The 12,383-nt window shown below is 38.1% G+C and overlaps 2 protein-coding genes across 3 annotated transcripts in view; one reads left to right on the forward strand and one right to left on the reverse strand.

The window, feature by feature from the left end:
• The window catches only part of LOC142358647 (electron transfer flavoprotein subunit alpha, mitochondrial-like), a 305,039-nt gene extending 301,044 nt beyond the window's left edge, over positions 1-3,995 (forward strand). For both annotated transcript variants that reach the window (XM_075410112.1, XM_075410113.1), the window contains exons 2-3: positions 3,353-3,558; positions 3,765-3,995. In XM_075410112.1, the coding sequence (XP_075266227.1) occupies positions 3,361-3,558; positions 3,765-3,980 (414 nt within the window). In that variant the 5' untranslated portion in view covers positions 3,353-3,360 and the 3' untranslated portion in view covers positions 3,981-3,995. The remainder of the gene's footprint in view (positions 1-3,352; positions 3,559-3,764) is intronic.
• Positions 1-12,383, reverse strand: part of LOC142358644 (equilibrative nucleoside transporter 3-like) — a 502,369-nt gene that overhangs the window by 98,067 nt on the left and 391,919 nt on the right. The gene's annotated exons all lie outside the window — the stretch shown is intronic.

The raw sequence follows: 12,383 nt of genomic DNA on the forward strand, positions 1-12,383 counted from the left end.
GTTGTAGAACACAGAAACAATAAAGCTGAGTTTGTTAATTTATAGTCTGCAGGTGAGTGAACAGTCGGGGTGGTCAGTACTAAGTTTTTCAGATGCTAGGCTGTTTTTGATGGCAATCATTGCACCTCCGTGAGTGTTGTTTTCCGCATCTTGTTTTCTGCCTGATCTATATATGGTGTAGTTGTCTAAGAGTAGTTCAGATGATGAGACGTTGTCGTTTAAACATATTTCGCAAGCACAAATAATGTTATAGTCATTAAGAATTACTGCATTAGCAAATTTCGATCTTCTTTCCAGGCTTGCTAGGCTTCTTGTATTGATTAGAAGAGTATTGATGAAACCTAGTCACCATCCTTCATGGTTATCTCCTAAATCTACTTTCTTGCCATCATTGAACAACTCGAAGTTTCGAATTTTTAGTTTATCGCGGGGAAAATTTTCCTCAAGTAGCTCTCTTCGTTTTTTAAGACACAAATTTTCTTTAATTGCGTCTTCTTTTGACAAGGCTGGTAAAATGAACACACCTTTCTCAGTTAGAGCTGTTCTTTTTTCGTGGGTTTTTGCTAAAACTAATCAGGCATCATGTTCAGTCGGAAGTAGTGTCCGTGGTTTTTTCCTGGTGTTGCTGAATTTACCAAGTCGTTTTAGCTCCGTTATTTGGGCTGTTACTCCTATACGGTTTAACACATCGTTTACTTCATTCGTAGTGGGGACAAAAATCTCGGCTTTGGATTTGTCGGGGTCTTCTGGAACCCCTTGTATTCGAATGCTTTTTCTGATATTGTGATCCAAGTCAGGCGGCTCTCTGGAGTGTGCTTTGGATGTAGCACCTATATTTCTTGGCTGGACGGCAACAGCCTCTGCATAGCTCTTATCTACTTTTCGCATGTAGTTTTAATGGCATTATCCACTCTTGTATCAACGACTGCTGTTATTCTCTCTTCCATTGTCTGAAATTTTTGTTGATCTCCTGCGTTTCTGTTTCAATCTTTTCATTCATCTTGTCAATCGTTCGACATTTTATGAAGTTGTCTCTTTCATTATTACTCAGACATTTTACACAGAGAAGCATTGTCAGTTGACCCGCTTCAATGAGACCATTAACTGCAACTTGCGTCCAGTTCAACTTGGCTCGAAGTGCATATGAACATTACAGGCGACGCATATGTATCTTGGCGATGTTTGATTTATCACTTTTTTACACGTATTGCAATTTTTTGTCATCGTTAAAGGGGGATAAATAAAGCGAGACTCAAGGAACAGAAGGATAGATAATGTTAGGAGTCTGGACAATTAAATCCAGTCTCTTAACAACAGATGAAGAGTCGATACAAAGTTTTGTTCAAAGCCTGGACATTTAAATCCAGTCTTTTCACAAAAACTTTCTATAAATTATTCAGTGTCTTGAGTTTCTTCCAATTTCTGTCGTTTCGCTTTTCGTTGTTGTTTGTTCGGCTTCTTTCGTTTCTTTAAGAGTCTACTGAGGTTTATACCTTTATTGATAAAAGTTTCGAGACTGTGAATTTCTAAGGAATGTTGTTGGTGAAGCTGGCTATACTCGTTGGTCTGTGAGCTGTCTTTTCGTTTATTGTTAGATATGAGATCCTTGACTACGTTGACAACAGGTATGTTCAGAGTTTTCAGCTCTGACTGTATGCCGGGTGCACCCTCTCGCTCTCAATACACAACACCTACTATTTGTTTGATGATGTTCTGTATCGATTTCCTTGGGTTTCTTGCAAGTGGATGTAGACAAATACCAGTGTCACTGTAGACGTTTGCTGATAGTGTCTCTGCTTTTTGGTGTAGTTGAGGTTCTCTTGTTTGTAGTGCGTGGTGTAACGAACTTGCTCCAATAATAATAGGAACCGCCACAAAGATAAGGGGGCCACCTCGGCTGCCCCGTAAATCATGTTTAGTCTGAAACTATGTAAGTATTGAATGTTTGCTTGAAATACTGTTCGACTACTTGAAAGATGGATGACAATATGTGCCTGTGGACAACACAAGTTCGAAGATACTTGATATAACAAGCGGGGTACCACAGGGTTCACTCATATGCACATTACTGTTCTGTATATTTATTAACGATCTTCCAGATGTCCTGATGTTTTCTGAGTCCTTTATTTTGGCTAATGATATTAAAACTTTGGCTCTGCAAAGAAGCTACTGGGAAGTTGAAGATGATCTACATGGGATTGAGAACTGGATAATCGGAAATATAATGGAGCCGGCAATAGACAAGTGTGCATATCTAAAATCAGAGGTGAAGAGCAACAGTACAAATTAATGGGAAAGGATTTGGCGAAATGCACGACTGTGAAAGATCTTAGAATTCACGTGGCAGATGATGTATCGTGGAAACAGCATACTGAAGAAAAAAGAAAGCAAATAAAGTTTCCTACATGCTTCAGCGAAATGTTTCATTGAAAGTAAACACGTTTGTGAAATTGGGATTATATAGGTCCTTAATTTTGCCGGTACTGCTGTATGGTTTCACGGGCTTGACTGCAGGAAGAACTGAAATTCAAGTTCTGGAAAAGTTTCAAAAAAGGTAGTCAAATGGATAACGGGAAAAAAAAGATAAAGAATACAAAAGCCGGCTTCGACTATTACAAATCTTGCTTGTACTGATGATTATCCAGCTTAACGATCAATTGCTAGTTTCAAAAGATTTGAATGACGAGAATAGCGGCATCGAACTACCAGAAGTACATATGAAAGAAACAAGAAACAACGAAATTTTCAAAATGACGAAAACTCGAAAGCGCACAGCGAATTTACCTTTAAAACCTGTCGAATTGCAAAACCGCCTAGAAAATTTAATAAACTTAACCGGTTGGAAAAACCGAATATTACGTACACTGTGGATTTTTTTCGTAAAATTTTCTGAAATATTCGAGCGAAATATTTGCACTTGGCAATTCTTCTGCGATTGTCAAAACTGTATAAATTATTGGTCATTATTTTTTTTTTTGATGACTGGGACTTTAGACCATTCAGCACAGCTATAATTACCCAACAACAATATTGCCTTATTGGCAGTTTCGCGCCTTCTTAGCTTCCAAGGGCCTTAAAACAATAGGCGTAATCGAAAATCTGGGTCTTTCCCATTATAGCCCCCCCCCCCCCCCCCCCAGCTTAGTGGTCAGATAACCTATAGCCCCCCCAATCATGGTAAATAAACCATAATGGGGGGGGGGATGTAATTTCATGGGGGGGGGCTATAATGGGAAAGACCCGAAAATCTAGTTAACAAAATTTTCAGCTTTTTGCAGCTGGTATGTGATATGAATGCGGCAGATTTAGCAACACGAGTTTTTTGTGTTTTGTCAAACTTATTTGGGTTTTCAGGCCGAAATGCAGCGATCGGTTTTCAAGAATTTCACCAGTTCACGATTTTTGCCTTTGTCTACCTGTTATAAGTGTGCTAGTACATTAGTTCTTGCGGAGCATAACAATAATGAGCTTAACCCGATTACTTTGAATACAATTTCAGCGGCCGCGCAGATTGGCGGCCAAGTAACAGCACTTGTTGTCGGATCCAAAACCAAGCAGGTATGCTTTTCTAACGAAAATTGGGATCTATTCTTTTTCGGCCCAGAGTATTCCCTATTACGTACTGTTTTGTAGCATGGTACTTTGTGCGAAAATAAAGCGTTTGCCTGGGGGAGTAGAAGTTGGGGGGAGAGGGGTGCAAAATAGAATAGATCCAGAAATTTGAATAACAATGGCTGGATATAAAAGTGGATTGCGTATTTTAGATTGCTGAAAAACTGGGCAAATCCACAGGTCTATCAAAAGTTCTTATCGCGGAAGATGATAAAGCTTTTGAGGGTTTCCTTCCGGAAGCCATCACGCCAGTCGTAATTGCAGCACAGAAACAATTCAATTTCTCTCACATTATGGCACCAGCCACTGCTATAGGAAAAAGTGTACTGCCACGTGTTGCTGCACTCTTAGGTAATTATAAAGTTTAGTTGAATCAAGTCATCATATACTCTGATGATTTTAAAGCGATAGCGCGCAACCAAAATGATATGAATAAGGCAACAGAAACTATTCAGAAATGGCTTGAGACCAACAAAACGAAACTAAATACAAAGAAATCTCATATACTTAACATAAAAGGGAGCATCAAGGCTAAAATTGGCGAGAAAGATCTCGAATCAGTCAAGTCTCAACGTGATCTGGGACTCATTATTCAGCAAAACTGAAGTTGGAATGAAAATTGCCTTAGTAGGTCTAGGAAAGCAATGAGCGCACTCTTTAAAAAAACGTAGTTTGTCAAGCTCATGTGACTGGAACGTGAAACTAAATGCATACAGAAGCGAAAGAAATGAAAATCTGAAGAGCAAACATGGAGGTGTAATGATTGGCGTGCGGAACACCATTACTTCTTTCCCAATTGATGTTAAGAATCTGAATGACAAACTAGCGTCTGCGTTTGCAGGTTCGCTCATAACTGTTAATAACGAAAAGGTACTAATTTTGTGTTTGTATAACCCTCCTAGTAACAGCAAATACCGAGTCACAATTGACGAATTCAACTCTTTCTTCTGCTTTCTAGACAACGATGAGTGGAGAGAGATAAAGGTCATAGTAGTAGGAGATTTTAATCTTCCTTCTGTCAAATTGGAAAACACTAGAGTCGGCCGACTTATATGAGAAACAATTGGTCGATCTATTTGATTGCCAAAATTTTATTCACGTTGTTTTCTTTCCCACTTGTGGTAAAAACATACTCGATCAAATTTTCGTTAATGATGACAGCATAGTTATCGACGTCAATTGCGACGACTCTTTGCTCAAAACTTTTTGTTTATCTGATCACATACCTATATTATGAGATCTTGACCTGAGTCCTGCTAAGAACGAGAAAACCGAATTGCACAAAATTTTGAGCTTCTGTAAATGCGATTACGTTGGTCTGAAGGAAAATCTAAGTCTTAACCCTTTTAATCCTATTTGTTATAGCAACTGCGATCGGATGCTCAGCGAGTGGTATCATTGGTTATTCGAGGCGATCACTAAATTCACACCAAGACGGAGTAAGCATAGATCCAATTTGCCACCCTGGATCACGCCTGCGACATTACATCTAATGAAAAAGCTTAACACGCTACAGAGAAAACAGAATTCACTAGCCAACAATGATTCGTTGAGACTCAAGATAGAAACGTCAAGAACCAGTCTAGCAGAAGCGGTAGACCTAGACCAGAAAAATTATGAATCAAAGCTTTTCAACTCACGAAATTCTCAAGCCATGTACAAGTATTTTAAAAGCTTACGAAAAGGACCGTCCGTTCCGCCACATGTTAAATGGAACAAAGACGTAGCAAACTGTGATGCTGAAAAAGCCTCTCTCTTTAGTAAATACTTCTGTTCAGTTTTCACCGTGTCATCGGTCTTCAAAAGCAGTTTGATTGAAAATAGAATTTTGAACAGTTTTACTGTGACGGAAGAAGCAATAGTTGAAATTCTTGGGTCATTAGACGTATCAAAGTCATGTGGGACTGATAACTTGCCTGCAGTTGTCCTCAGGAACTGCGCAAAAGAACTTACGAAATCCATCTTTCAGTTATTCAGAAATTTTAGGCGCCTTGGAACCTATCCTAGTGCATGGACGCCAGTCGTAATTGCAGCACAGAAACAATTCAATTTCTCTCACATTATGGCACCAGCCACTGCTATAGGAAAAAGTGTACTGCCACGTGTTGCTGCACTCTTAGGTAATTATAAAGTTTAGTTGAATCAAGTCATCATATACTCTGATAATTTTAAAGCGATAGCGCGCAACCAAAATGATATGAATAAGGCAACAGAAACTATTCAGAAATGGCTTGAGACCAACAAAACGAAACTAAATACAAAGAAATCTCATATACTTAACATAAAAGGGAGCATCAAGGCTAAAATTGGCGAGAAAGATCTCGAATCAGTCAAGTCTCAACGTGATCTGGGACTCATTATTCAGCAAAACTGAAGTTGGAATGAAAATTGCCTTATTAGGCTTAGGAAAGCACTGAGCGCACTCTTTAAAAAAACGTAGTTTGTCAAGCTCATGTGACTGGAACGTGAAACTAAATGCATACAGAAGCGAAAGAAATGAAAATCTGAAGAGCAAACATGGAGGTGTAATGATTGGCGTGCGGAACACCATTACTTCTTTCCCAATTGATGTTAAGAATCTGAATGACAAACTAGCGTCTGCGTTTGCAGGTTCGCTCATAACTGTTAATAACGAAAAGGTACCAATTTTGTGTTTGTATAACCCTCCTAGTAACAGCAAATACCGAGTCACAATTGACGAATTCAACTCTTTCTTCTGCTTTCTAGACAACGATGAGTGGAGAGAGATAAAGGTCATAGTAGTAGGAGATTTTAATCTTCCTTCTGTCAAATTGGAAAACACTAGAGTCAGCCGACTTATATGAGAAACAATTGGTCGATCTATTTGATTGCCAAAATTTTATTCCCGTTGTTTTCTTTCCCACTTGTGGTAAAAACATACTCGATCAAATTTTCGTTAATGATGACAGCATAGTTATCGACGTCAATTGCGACGACTCTTTGCTCAAAACTTTTTGTTTATCTGATCACATACCTATATTATGAGATCTTGACCTGAGTCCTGCTAAGAACGAGAAAACCGAATTGCACAAAATTTTGAGCTTCTGTAAATGCGATTACGTTGGTCTGAAGGAAAATCTAAGTCTTAACCCTTTTAATCCTATTTGTTATAGCAACTGCGATCGGATGCTCAGCGAGTGGTATCATTGGTTATTCGAGGCGATCACTAAATTCACACCAAGACGGAGTAAGCATAGATCCAATTTGCCACCCTGGATCACGCCTGCGACATCACATCTAATGAAAAAGCTTAACACGCTACAGAGAAAACAGAATTCACTAGCCAGCAATGATTCGTTGAGACTCAAGATAGAAACGTCAAGAACCAGTCTAGCAGAAGCGGTAGACCTAGACCAGAAAAATTACGAATCAAAGCTTTTCAACTCACGAAATTCTCAAGCCATGTACAAGTATTTTAAAAGCTTACGAAAAGGACCGTCCGTTCCGCCACATGTTAAATGGAACAAAGACGTAGCAAACTGTGATGCTGAAAAAGCCTCTCTCTTTAGTAAATACTTCTGTTCAGTTTTCACCGTGTCATCGGTCTTCAAAAGCAGTTTGAATGAAAATAGAATTTTGAACAGTTTTACTGTGACGGAAGAAGCAATAGTTGAAATTCTTGGGTCATTAGACGTATCAAAGTCATGTGGGACTGATAACTTGCCTGCAGTTGTCCTCAGGAACTGCGCAAAAGAACTTACGAAATCCATCTTTGAGTTATTCAGAAATTTTAGGCGCCTTGGAACCTATCCTAGTGCATGGAAAATAGGAGCAGTTAGCCCAATTTTCAAGAAAAAAGGATCGAAAGCAGATGTTGTAAATTATCGTCCTGTAACACTATTATGCATTGTCTCGAAAGTTCTAGAAAGATTGTTGTATGGCTCAATTGTAAATTTTTTCAAAGGACTCATAACTGACTCACAGTACGGTTTTCGTGAAAGAAGATCAGTTATTCTTCAATTGATAACCTACTTAGATAAGATATACAAATTCTGTTCTGAGAAGAATCGAGAAAATAGCTCACTTCTCTTTGACTTTTCCAAAGCTTTCGACCAAATTGATCATGGAATACTTTTACGTAAGATCTATTGCATTGGAATAGGTGGCAAGCTGTTCGAGATTTTAAAGAGTTACCTGAGCGACAGACTGCAATACGTGAAAATTGGAAATCTAAAATCGAAGAATTCGCCGGTCACCTCGGGTGTACCTCAGGGCTCAATACTTGGGCCCCTACTTGGGCCCCTTAAGATTTTCATTAATGACTTACCTGAAACTGTTTTCAACTCCAAAGTCTTTCTTTTTGCTGACGATCTCAAATTATTATATAATGAAAATCTTGGAAACGCACACGGAATCAAACAAGATCTAGATTCAATATTGCGTTGGAGTTACGAAAATAACATCAGCTTCAATTTATCGAAATGTCAGTACATAAATTTCAATATCAAGTCGAGATTAAGTCCGGTTTTGGGTCAATGGTTGCTGGAACAATCGAGAACTGTGGAGGACCTTGGTATCACTATGAACGACAGCCTCACTTGGAAGGAACATGTAGATTTGCGGACTCGTAAAGCCAACAAATTCTTCCACCAAATTAAAAGAAACACATCATATCTCCTGACGGTTACTGCAAAACTAAATCTTTATAAGATTTCGTTTATTCCAATCTTAATCTATGGATCTAACTGTTATATGCCTTCAAAATCTGACATGCGACTCCTTGAAAAATCTCAAGAAAAAGTTTCGAAATGGATCCTACCGAACCTTGATTATTGCGAACGACTGAGATCCCTGAACTTATTACCTCTGAACTATTACATTGTGCTAACAGATCTTCTCTTGCTATCGAAATTGGTGAACAATTATTATGCGTTCAACATCAGCGAGCATATTAATATTGTGCAAAGACGGTCAAGTTTTCGGTTTGTGTTGCCTGAAATCAAAAAAGAATTTCAGCGGTCAAATTTTTTCTATCGAACCACATATAGAGCAAATATCATTGATTCAAATGTTAATTTCTTTCAACCAGTCGGACTCAAAAATCGAATCTTAAACTTGATGTGGAAGTACTACAATATTTATTTCAGCATCGAAAATTCGTGTTCCATAACATTTATCTGTCTCTGCGAAAAATGTCGGTCCTCAAACGAAATAAACTTAACAAACAAACTTAAACTGGTATGATTCATCTATTTATATAATTTTTGCGGGAGCAGTCCCTCACGTTTGTGGAAGCCATAATAATAATAATAATAATAATAATAATACACTGGATATGTTGTGCCGATTGCCGTCTATGCCTCTCAAACGTGGCTACCAAGTAGAAATAACCTCCACGAATCTGAAAAAGCCCAACACCATGCAACGAAATGGATACTCAAATCAGAGCTACAAAAGTTGCTTAGTGACCTTAAAACTGTTACCACTGAGTCTCTATGTAGAAATGCACGATCTTTTGCTTCTATTATCCATTATTCGAGGGGATTATGATGTTGTTATTAACCAAATTGAAAAAACAGTAGAAACAACACGTCAGACAACGGGGTGAATATCGAATCACAAAAGCGAGAATTAACAAATCTAACGATAATTTTTTTAGGAGATCGAAATTGCTCTTCAACTACGTTTCTAGAGTTACGAATGATTATGGAAAGACCCTAAACAAAATTACCTTACAGAAAATGATTTGAGATTGATTTGCGGATGTGGAAACTGTAACATACTGAAGAAGATAAAACTGATCTGAACTGTAAGTTGGGCGGAAACCCGAGGGTCTTACTCTAAATCCTGCACTACTACTACACTTGATTCACTGGGGAACGTCAGTAACTTTTTTTTAAAAGTGCAAGCCTCTTGCAAATTGAGTGGAACACTATAATGAAAAAAACTTACTTTACGGAGAGAGAACAAACAAAACTTGAGATAAATCGCTATCGTTGGAAAGCATGCAAAAATGAAATAAACTCCAATGTCACATTAGGTCAACGGATTCAATAATAAAAGAACATAGGCTAAGAGGACTTTTGAGAAGGCAGCTTGAAATATTCCATCGAAAGTTGGGACCATTTATGTCTTACCTCTACGTTTAACGATGAACAGCCAGACATGAAAATGATTGACCTTTGGTTATATTCATGAAATTTAACCTTTGAATTGAAGAAAAATAATTGGGGCAATGCAATTATAATTGAGTTTCATCCTATATATAAAACACGTGAGCTCTAAAATGGGACAAAATTTTTGCATGTTTAAGGGCGTCTCGAAACGCACGTTTAAGAGGCGCATTGAGCAGCATGGTTAAGCGAACCTATTGAGAGAGGGTCAATGGCCTAAAATGCTCAAAGTAGATGGGTGAGAACCGAACCTGGGACAAAAGACTTAGTCAGGTGCAGTTAACACGCGGCTAAGAATGCTTGGAAGTATGCTCGCCCAAAGAGAGGATTTACTGTCCTGGGTGTTTTGAATGCTCGCGAAGTAAGTTTGAAGTTCTTATTGCAAGCGTGTGTTTTTCTGCAAAGTTTTACTTTTACAGATTCTGCGCCATTCTAGAACACTTAGCTTTCATCCAAGTCTTTCACGCGTTACTTTTTGATTTTTGTGTGATCTCAAATGCTCTCATTCTGAAATATGTTTATTGATACGATAAAAGTGATTGTGAGAAACGGTGGATTGTATACGTTATAGCGCAGTTGGTAAGATGGAGGACTGCTATTCTGGGGGTCGAGGGTTCGAACGCGTGTCGGGTACCTTTCCTTTTGTAGACATGAAAATTTTTTATCAAAACCATGCGACGCAAGTTGGTTTGTGTTCCCGTGTGTGTGTGTGTGTGTGTTTGGGGATGAGATATGGCAATTGTTTTCTCTTTGTAGCAATTCTTCTTTCCATTCGCTTGGTCTTCGTTTTTTTATTTCAAATCTTTGTACGAAGGTTTTTCGTAAACCACTGAGTTTTCTCAGTTAGTATTGTTTCCCCTAAACCAATTTTTGAGCAATCATTTTTCTTTTTCCTTCTTTTTTCGCTCTTTCTTTGTTTTTTTTCTCTCTCTTATGTTTCTCTCTCTATCGATCTCTGTGCGTGTGTTTCGTCCTCTTTCTTCTCTTTCCTGCGTTCCGTTTCTCTCCAGCTCTCTTTATCCTCTTTTCTTTCCGTTGCTCTTTCTCTCTTTCCCTTTGTTTACTTTATTTCTCTTCTCAAATTTAATGATCGAGAAGACCAGTTGAGCAAATAGCCACACCAAGAAACGGGAGGCCAAAACAGAATACACCAAGAGCTTCAGACAGACTGAATTGGAAAAATCCAACAGTTTTCTCTGTCCTCCATAGGATAACCACAGGTTGTTTTATTTTAGAGCTGTTGCTTTGGTTCTATTACCATTATCCATAAAATTGCTATGAAACTAAGTTTTGAGCAGTTTTAGTGGTATTGTATAACCTTCCTTTATTATATTAAAGATCAGACGCAATTGAGCACAATCGTTGACATTGCTCCTGTCGTATCATGTTTTAGGGATCCTTAATCATGCAACCTAGCGCATAATAATTGCGTTTTGAGACGCGCTTTGTCTTCATATTTGAGCTCCTATGTACATTTTTGCGCTCATTAAGCATGCGGTATAGCAAAATTAAGCGAGTCACAAACGCAATTGTCCAGAAATTTGCTGTAGAAAGAGCAAGGGACAAGTGCAATACGCATAGTTGGCTTAAGTGGTGAGACCTATAGCTGTTAAGCGAGGGGTATGGGTTCGAGCCCGAGTCGGTGCGAAACAGAACCCTTAACTTCTTTTTAACCTCTTATTCGTGTAAATGTTTTTCTTGCTTTGGTTTTGCGGGACTGCTAGTTGTCTTAATTTGTGTACTCAAATGGTTCCTCGTTAATTGCCACTCAACTTCCTCTGTCTGTTTCTTCAGTTGATCGATGTATTATTTGTTGAGAAGATATTAGCGAGTAACAACAACGAAAGAATCCTACCAGAACGGCTAAACTTTGATGGACGATCTAAGTTAAGAAAACTTGTACCAAAAACATTTCAAAAAAGTTTAAAACGTGCCGACTTGTGAACAGATTAGAAAATTGTGCGAGCAAAACTTTAATCATTGGATTTAAAAAACCGAATATTGAAGTTAATGTGGAAATTCGTGGAAGCAATGTTTTGAGAAGAGAATGGTTGTTTTTGTTTGCACTCTTCTGTGGTTGTCACAATTGTAGAAATGAATCGACTCTTTTAATATCTAACGACTGCGACTAATTACTCTCAGCAGCAACAACTACAGTTTGTGTCAAACCCGAACAACAACAACTTAAATCTTCGCGTAGAACAATGATCCAACATTACAAATTAATGTCCTAAAAATCATTATAGTATATCTTTTGTATAACAAATAAGACTGAAGAGTCTCTGTGTAAATAGTCATTGAAAGTCTTCCGAGAGGTAAAAGAGAGGCAGTTAGAATCCTCAATTTTCCTCAGCTTTCACGGCCATCTGAATGAAAAGTGGTGCCCAGAGAGTTATACAAGATAAGAGACCAGGAAATTAAAAGAAGTTTTTAAAAAAAAGTAAAGCAGAACTATAACACATACTTCAGTTCTTTTTGAGTTTGTTCATTTTTTTCTGATTTTGGAAATGCATGAGGTCAGGTCCAAGAAGCTTTTTATATGCCACTTGCAATGAGGATGTAAGCTACCAACTATTAGCATTCAAAATCAAAGGCTGTCTTTTAAAATCACTATTTACTGAATATCCGAATTGTCAG

Source organism: Convolutriloba macropyga, chromosome 2, assembly GCF_964194025.1.
Source record: "Convolutriloba macropyga chromosome 2, txConMacr16.3, whole genome shotgun sequence".
Taxonomy (NCBI): domain Eukaryota; kingdom Metazoa; phylum Xenacoelomorpha; order Acoela; family Convolutidae; genus Convolutriloba; species Convolutriloba macropyga.